The 9,112-nt window shown below is 42.1% G+C and overlaps 1 protein-coding gene across 1 annotated transcript; it reads right to left on the minus strand.

Moving 5' to 3' along the window:
* Nucleotides 1-3,098: 3,098 nt before the first annotated feature.
* Nucleotides 3,099-8,194, minus strand: USP26 (ubiquitin specific peptidase 26). The gene has a single exon (XM_089324357.1). It carries the CDS (start codon nucleotides 8,124-8,126, stop codon nucleotides 5,403-5,405), a length of 2,724 nt encoding a protein of 907 aa, XP_089180483.1. The 5' UTR covers nucleotides 8,127-8,194; the 3' UTR covers nucleotides 3,099-5,402.
* Between the last annotated feature and the right edge of the window lie 918 nt (nucleotides 8,195-9,112).

Raw genomic sequence — 9,112 nt, forward strand, 5'->3', positions numbered from 1 at the left:
ATATGCTAATGTATTGACTAAATTATTCTAAGCTATAAGTCAGCTCTTCCTCATATATTGGTAATCTCAGGTATGAGACTTACAGATGTCTGTTGTGGGAAATAAACCACTTTGTTAGGCTACAGAAACAGATTTTTCTAAGAATTATCTTTCAAGATATTTTTCCTGGGTGGGGTCAAAACAGAGAAGTTTAACTAAATTGATAGGTGAGCATATATACTATAGTGATGTCCCAAATTCTTGTCAGTGCCATGTGAACCTGTCTGAACTTCAATGACCTCATAAACCATCAGTAATCCATACTGTTATCCACATAACAGATGATGTATGCAAGAGGTGACTGTTTGGAATCTCAGCCAACCTTTCCAAGAGGTTACATATTTAACTGGAATATTTTTACTCTGAATCCAGAAATCTTTGCAATGCTTTCCATCAGAAAACAATACTCAGTAAAATCAAAACAAAAGATTCTACATTAAAATCTTTGGATTTGTGAGATCCTGGTTTCGAGTCCCTGCTCAGCTCTTCTGATTCCAGCTTCCTGCTCATCTTCACTCTCAAAGGTAGCAGGTGATATCTCAAGTACAAGTCCCTGCCCCCCGCCCCCATCAGATTGGGATTGAGTTCCTAGAAATTTGGTGAATGGAACAGAAGATGGGCACTCTTATGTGCTTGCTTGCTATGACTCAGTCTCTCAAATAAATTCAAACTCCTTCATTTATACTATTATAGTTAGACTACTGCCTATACTCAGCCTTGTCTATCATCCTGGGTCCTACCAGGAGACAGAAATTACTTAAAAAGGAGTTTAACATAAATACTATACTATAGCCACAAGATAAAAGAAAAATCTGTATTGCATCCTAGGGCTCAAGGAAGGAAAAATGTGGAAAGGGCCCTGATCCACAATGCTAAGGTTCAGGCTTTTTATATTTGAAAGGCAGAGAGAGGATAGGCAGAGAGATCTTCCATTCACTGGTTCACTCCCCAAGTGGCTGCAACGGCCACAGCTGCATCAGGCCAAAGACAGGAGCCCGGAGCTTCCTCAGGGTCTCCCATGTGGATGCAAGGGTCCAAGCACTTGGGCCATCTGATGCTTTCCCAGGTGCATCAAGCAGAGAGCTGATTGGAAGAGCATGCAGGACTTGAACCAGTGGCCATATGGGAAGCCAGCCTCACAGGCAGAGGTTTAACCAGTTATGTCACAGTGCCAGCCCACAGACATAGTTGAAGGTACAGATGCAATCTATTAATGGCAGTGAAGTTTTGTAGTTTGAGCCAGACCTGATCTGCAGTTACTCGACAAACAAAAAACAAATCTGGACAGCAAGGAGAGTACAGTCAGGATGTCAGCAAGTCTGTCAATGGGCATGTAGATATATTGGAGTTCGCAGTGGTAACCTTGCAGATACTAGTCATATGGAGGAACTGGGAGTGCCAGTATGACAATAGGTCTGGCGAGTACCATATTCCTGTCTGGGGAGCTGGGAGTTAGAATTACAAAATATGAACCTGGGAATGACACAAGGGCAGAGGGAGTCAAGAGCACTGGTACAGGTCAGGGTCAAGTGAATATGCTATCTGTGTGGATATAGCAGCAGAATGTGATCACAAGCTCATGCTGAAGGTAAGGGAATAAGAGACCACATATTCTGCATTCGTGGCTGGGCCACTGCACCACCCAGATATAATTACAGCCGTGCTATTAACTCAACATGAATTGGGAAGTTCACAATGTATTTACTATAAAGAGGTTACCTAAAGAAATTCTATTTTAATTGAACACATATTGAAAGGTGAACTTGAAGCTGAGGAACTACACTGATAATCTGGCTGTCTACCCCCTTTGGTTATTCAGCTACCCTTTACAATAATTTGAACTCCCTTGTATCAAACATTAATAACTCAATTTCTACCTAACAAGATACATTAATCCTTTTTATAAGCAAAATATTCTTCCCCAAAAATTGATGACCCAAAATTTCAGGTTTGCACCCATTATGGGTTCACTTATTCTTCTTTTATTTTTTTGACAGGCAGGGTGGACAGTGAGAGAGACAGAGAGAAAAGTCTTCCTTTGTCGTTGGTTCACCCTCCAATGGCCGCCGCGGCTGGCGCGCAGCGGCCGGTGCACCGCGCTGATCCGATGGCAGGAGCCAGGTGCTTCTCCTGGTCTCCCATGGCGTGCAGGGCCCAAGGACTTGGGCCATCCTCCACTGCACTCCCTGGCCACAGCAGAGCTGGCCTGGAAGAGGGGCAACCGGGACAGAATCCAGCGCCCCAACCGGGACTAGAACCCGGTGTGCCGGCGCCGCAGGTGGAGGATTAGCCTAGTGAGCCGCGGCGCCGGCAACTTATTCTTCAAACCCAGTCAGTCTCCCATGGACTACTCTGTCACCTAATAAAAAGTAAAGTTAACCTCTAATAAAACATGCTATTTATACCTAAACACATGTTTTTACATATATGTAATTGAAAATAGGAACAAGGATAGAAAAAATTAGAATAACAGGCAAATACAAATGAATGCATATTATGCAAAGCAGCTGTGGTCCTTATTTCTCTAATTAATTGGCCTAAAGGTCTGAGTTCTTCAATTACTAATGGCAATATCCCTTCAACCTCTGCTAAAACTTCAGCAACTTTGAGTTCTTTACGTGGTGGAGTGACCCAAGTGTTTGTTTCCCATGGGTCTGAGCCCTGAACCTTTTTTGTGGTGTCTGCTCAACACTGCTATGAATATGGAGGAAAGAAGGCATGAGCCAAGAAATAGCGGGAAGCCTCCAAAAGCTGAAAAAAGCAAACGCATAGATTGTATTCTTAAAGAATCCAGGATGGCAGCCGGGCTGTCACCTTTGTTTAAGCCCACTAATAGCCACTTTTGACTCCTAATTTCCAAAACTACAAAATAGAATTGTGCTGTATTGTTTGTAGTAATTTGTTACAGAGGCAACAGAAAATTAAGAGTGTCAAGTTTTTATCTCCCTGTATTCAACTGAAAACCTGATAAGAGAATGAATTTATACCCACAATAAACAGCCAACAGCCACTTAAGAATTCTTCTATTTTATTTGAAAAAACAAATTAACATGTAGGTAACATACAATTGCTTATTGTGCACCCAAGAATTTTCTCACAGGACAATGATGGATTCCACCAAAGATCCTCCCTTAGATACCCTGACATCATCTTCACCTTTCAGTTTGCCCTGTATCTGAAGGTACCACATACAGAGGAGCACATCAAGGATGTACAATTCCATACCACTAAAAAAAAAAAGTTGGCTATTGGTGTCTTCATACCCTTTTAAGAACTAGCAACTCCTTCACTCTTACCAAAACAGCATGCTGTTCTGAGGTATGTAAGGGGCTCAGAATTAACTATTCTGAATAGCTTAAACGCCTGAACTTTTAACAAAATATTTCTCCTATACTCTAAATGCTACTGCAGCTGCTGAAGTATACAGAAGTTGTACATTCTCTCACTATTGTGCAGTTTCTTCCACAGAAGCAATTAGTTCAACCTAGGACACCCCCCCCATATATCTATGCTAACTTCAGGTCTCATTCAGACCTCGTTCTTGATACTCTGTTCTGAACAAGAGAAGAAACCTCAAACTTTGGAATATAGTTCTCCCCTTGGAAACAATACAGCTCTTTAAAGGAACCTAAGATTGAGAGGATCAAAATCTCTTCCATTTGAATACAGGTATACAAATGAGGGACACTTATGCTCATAAAGGTGGGACTGAAAATCAATCCCTGTATATGCTGTAATAAAGCTGATTCATACCAATCACTTGTTCATAAAAAGGTGGCAAGGCACTACAAATTTACTGCTTCAAAGGCAATAAAAGACTGCTACAGAGATGGGTACATGTTTGGCATCAGAATTATTGTTCAATTTCTATAGAATAGGAGCACCCCAGTATACATGCAAATTGTACTAAAAGCAAAACATTTACAATACAGGTATTTCTGATGTTCTATAAGATTACTAACAAGTAAGACTTCCAAATACTACAGGTACTTAAAGGATGTATTATTTACTCATTAAAGAAACGAGGCCATCACACTATAAAACAGAGATATAAAAGAAATTGGGAATTAGTCTTGCAATGTTTTTTCAAAAGAATTGTTCAATGTTTCACAGATAAAGTCCTGGTAAGCAAAGATCCTACAAGGAATTCAAGCACCCTTCTAAGGAAAACCAAGATGGCAAGGTGGGCTCAGACCACCAAGGCCCAACAACTTGCTAGCATATAGGAAAAGTGGACCGATTTCTTGAAAGCAAATCAACTTTTCCATCTTCAAGATGATTGCTCATTTGGTATTGAGGAAAAAGAACAGTTCAGCCAATCTGGAGACTTGATTTGATGTTCAGTATCACCTAAATATGACCAAGAGGATTGAAAAGTTATCAACCTCATTTAATATGTATTGCTAAAATCTGGTTGGACACAGTTTCCAGGATTCCAGCAAATTTTTTTTTTAATTTTTTTTTTTGACAGGCAGAGTGGACAGTGAGAGAGAGAGACAGAGAGAAAGGTCTTCCTTTGCCATTGGTTCACCCTCCAATGGCTGCCACGGCTGGCGCGCTGCGGCCGGCGCACCGCGCTGATCCGATGGCAGGAGCCAGGTACTTATCCTGGTCTCCCATGGGGTGCAGGGCCCAAGGACTTGGGCCATCCTCCACTGCACTCCCTGGACACAGCAGAGAGCTGGCCTGGAAGAGGGGCAACCGGGACAGAATCCGGCGCCCCGACCGGGACTAGAACCCGGTGTGCCGGCGCCGCAAGGTGGAGGATTAGCCTAGTGAGCCGCGGCGCCGGCCCTCAGCAACTTTTTATTGACCAAATTGCTGAGTACTATCAGCAAAGAGTGAGGATTTGGTATTAATAATCTCACAAAGGAAAAGCATATATGAACATAAAAATATATAAAATGTAATCAAAACCTTTAACATAAGAAATTCAACAACAAAATACACCAATGTACTCTACACACTTTGTGATTCTTAAACTTTATCAGGCATTGGTCTCCGTCAGATTGCTACCTCCCAACCCCAAGTTTCTGAGTCAGTAGATCTTCAGTGGAACCCAAGATTTTCATTTTTCATTTTCAATGGGTTCCTCAATGCTTCTGATGTTTGGGAAGCACAATTCCAAAATGACTGCATTAAAAGATGGAAATCACAGTCCTGATCTAGCAGGAGAGAAGAATGTTCATTCTTGACGTGTCTGCGTCAGGGCTTCAATAGAGATTTTCCTGTATTTCTGCTTGAACTGTGGTCTTGGAAAAATCACCTCTTTTCTTCTCTGGAGACAGTTTAGATTTTTCCTTCCAAGGTAGAGATATAGTGAGCAAGTCAAGCAGATCTGTGCAGTGAGGGGTTTGTTCCTGTTATTTCTTCTGAGGGGTCTTTCTTGCCCCAGTGCAGGGAAGCTGGGAGTTCTTCTCCCTTTTCAACAGCTCTTCAAAGATATCATTATGCATGTAAAAGAAGACATATCCGGTACAAGCCCTAGAATTCAGCATCGGGGCCTCTTGGATACTTTGCACATGCAGATCATTGTAAGTGAACCAGGCTTGCCTTTCAAAGTCGTAGGCATCACTGATATAATGACCTGAATCTGGGGATGACCCAAGATGGCTGACAACACCAATGAGACGATAGGTATGATTTGCTTTATCGGTATTTATTTTTGGCTCCTGGGCTTTAGAGTCCATCTTCTTCTCACCAAAGATGCCTTTGTTTCCGGGGTTCGTATTGGAACCCAATGCACTTACATGATTCGCACTAACTGCCTGGAAACTGAATTCTGTAGATCTTGTGAGGTTCTCTGCTTGTTTCTGGGCTTTTGACTTTGGAAGGCTTTGAGGAGGTACCTGTTGAGAAGCTTGTTTATAAATTCTCACCCCAGCACACTTCTGGATATGGTTAGCCACTTTTGGGGATCCTTCTTGAATCGTGTGCTTTTTATTTTCATAAGAATCTTTAGTCTTGGTGACACCATCAGAATCTAATTCCACAGGCACACTGGTTTTCCCATACACCTGTAGTTTTCGATTTTCAGTCAGTTTTTGAAGAAGAGCTTCAAGACGAGTATATGGGTTTGTGGTGTGTTTACCTCTACCTTTGCGATTCAGAGAAAGAGAGGTGTCTCCTAAATGCCTCACTGAGCCAGCTAATGGTTGTTTTTCACGAAGTGTCTTATCTCCTGGGTTTACAAATTCTGCCTCTACCGTATTCAATTTAGAGTCTTTTCCAAGGTCATTTTGCTTCTTTCCTTTTTTCGACCCTTTAAAGATTCTCTGGAATTTGTTAGACTCATCGTATGATGCAACGGGTAGATCCAGAGACTTCTTCAAATCGGATGCCGAATTCTTTGAAGGTGGTGAGCTGATTATTCCAGAATTAACTGTTTGAAAAATTTTTAAAATTTGCAACTCCCTCGGATGTGTATTCTTGCTCAAGGGAAATGGTGGTTTGGTGTTTAGATTGCAATGAGCAGACAATTTTAAATATTTGGAAATAATGACTTCTTGGTCATCCTTCCTTATCGACCAATAGTCATTAAAGCTATAGCGTTTCAGATGAATGATAAGGACTCTGGGTAGCCTATTAAATTTGTGAAATGCAACAGATCTCTTGTGCTGACACTTCCCACATTTGTATTCAAGCTCTTCTGCTGAAAAGAAATTATTCAAAGTAGACTGAATGGATACAGGAAACATTTTCTTTCCTTGAGGAAGGTTGATGGAAAGATAATTACTTGGTTCCATCTTTATAACAAACTGACCACAACCCTTACAGATAATGGAGCACAGCAACTCCAACTCAAAATTGGTGATGACAGGACAAGCAGGCATTTTGCTGGCACTACTACTAGCAAACTCATCCTGAGATGAATTTTCTTCCTCAGATTCATTTTTATTCATCCACATTGTATTTAAATTTACTACATTCTCTTTCACCTGTTGTAAACAATGGCCTAAAAACTCATGAGCATCATTCTGTGTATCACCAGAGAATATCTCTGCAACTGCTGAAATGGCATTTTTAACATTCACAAGTAACTTCTCCTTAACTTTTACGTTATAAATACCTTTCAAAATGAGCAGCTGTGCCAAGCACGTGCTAAGACCATCAACAGGAATTCCACCCCATGGGAAACGCTGATTGAGTAAATCATCAGCAAACGATGGAATTGAAAACAGGGTCTGCAAAACTGCATTCATGTAACAGGTGTTTCCCAAATTGGGGAGGCCTTGCCATATTTTCTCTGGGTGAAAGTCAAAGGATATCCCTAATTTATCCCACTCTGGGAAATACTCACTGTACTTTTGTTTCAACATAAATGCCAAAAACATTTCCTCAGTGAGAGTTTGGAGAATTTCACTGCCCTTTAGGCAAGGGTTTTCAGAAGACTCGGTCATGAATGAAGAATTGAGTACTAATTTCTTATTCTCTTTTAACTTCAAACTGTGGCTTATGCACTTCAAGATGTTCCTGTCGGATTTCTTCTTTCTTGTGGGATCTTTCGTGAGACTTTTGTTCTCATTTATCTCTGAATCAGACAACATCCTTTTCCTCTTCCCATGCTGATCTTCCAATAGTTTTTTGCAATTAAGTACTGACTTTTTAGGTATCTTCTGGTGGACAGGTGACACACTCCCTTTTGCTGTCTCACGGGATCCACTTTTGGAATTCTTAGCAATGTTGCAAGTTGAACTTTCACTGATTTCTTGCTGTGTTGCTTTGCTGATAGAGATAGGCTTGTCTTTATCAGCTCTCATGGATGGTTCAAGCTTCTTTTGGTGGACTCTGTCCAGGTATAACTTCAATTCTTGGGCATCTGAGGAGGACAATCTTTCAATGAACAAGAAGTTATTGTTCTGGAAAGTTAAATGCAGGTGATTCTGGTCATCTTCACGGGATCTAAGGACCACACTTTTAATGTTATCAGTTAGCTGGAAAGTTCTCATTTTTTCAGCATTGAAATAGATCACTAGTTTATCTTTCTTCCTTCCTGGCACTGTTTCAATGAATGCTTCTTTTGACTTTGACATCCCACTGTTCTTCTCCCACATTTGGACAAAACCATGTACCATCACGGCATCCATGTTTTCTTGACAACTGAATGTATTATTCCTGAATAATTGACAATCTTGAAGTTTCAATTTGTTTTTCAACTTCACCTATGGAGACAACAGCAAGAAATTACTCTTTAGTTTGTGTATTGAATTATCCTGTTTCTAGTTGCTTTTATATTACATGTGTTTAGGTTCTGGATATATAGCTCATTCGTGATGAAAAATACCTTTAGAGGCCAGCGCCGCGGCTTACTAGGCTAATCCTCCGCCTAGCGGCGCCGGCACACCGGGTTCTAGTCCCGGTCGGGGCGCCGGATTCTGTCCCGGTTGCCCCTCTTCCAGGCCAGCCCTCTGCTGTGGCCAGGGAGTGCAGTGAAGGATGGCCCAGGTGCTTGGGCCCTGCACCCCATGGGAGACCAGGAAAAGCACCTGGCTCCTGGCTCCTGCCATCGGATCAGCGCGGTGCGCCGGCCGCAGCGCGCGGGCCGCGGCAGCCATTGGAGGGTGAACCAATGGCAAAGGAAGACCTTTCTCTCTGTCTCTCTCTCTCACTGTCCACTCTGTCTGTCAAAAAAAAAAATACCTTTTGAGAGTTGTCCACAATTGAACACGGGCAGTATTGATTCCCAAGGCAAGACTACTATGGGACAAATCAAGAAAACTTTTTAAGTTATTTAAACTATCAGAGAAATGCATGGCTAAAGCTCAAATTGGGAGCAGGCATCATGGTGTAGTGGGTTAAGCCACCACTTGGGGTGCTCACATCCCATACTGGAGTGGTAGATCAAGCCCAAGCTACTCTGCTTCCTGTTAAGCTCCTTGCTGGGAGGCAGTAAATAGTGGCTCCAGTACTTGAGTTTTGAGTTCCTGCCACCCATGCAGGACACCTTGACAGACTTCGTGACTCCTGGTTTTGGCCTGTCCCAGATCTGGCTGTTGTGGCCATTTGGTGAGTGATCCAGTGGACAGAAGATCAATCGCTTGCATGCTCTCTCTTGCACTCTCGCTCGCTCACT

Source organism: Oryctolagus cuniculus, chromosome X, assembly GCF_051225735.1.
Source record: "Oryctolagus cuniculus isolate XC-2025 breed Fujian yellow rabbit chromosome X, ASM5122573v1, whole genome shotgun sequence".
Classification (NCBI taxonomy): domain Eukaryota; kingdom Metazoa; phylum Chordata; class Mammalia; order Lagomorpha; family Leporidae; genus Oryctolagus; species Oryctolagus cuniculus.

Excerpts from the sequence above, each read along its gene's own strand:
- USP26 (XM_089324357.1), bottom strand. The coding sequence starts at position 8,126 with ATGGATGCCGTGATGGTACATGGTTTTGTCCAAATGTGGGAGAAGAAC.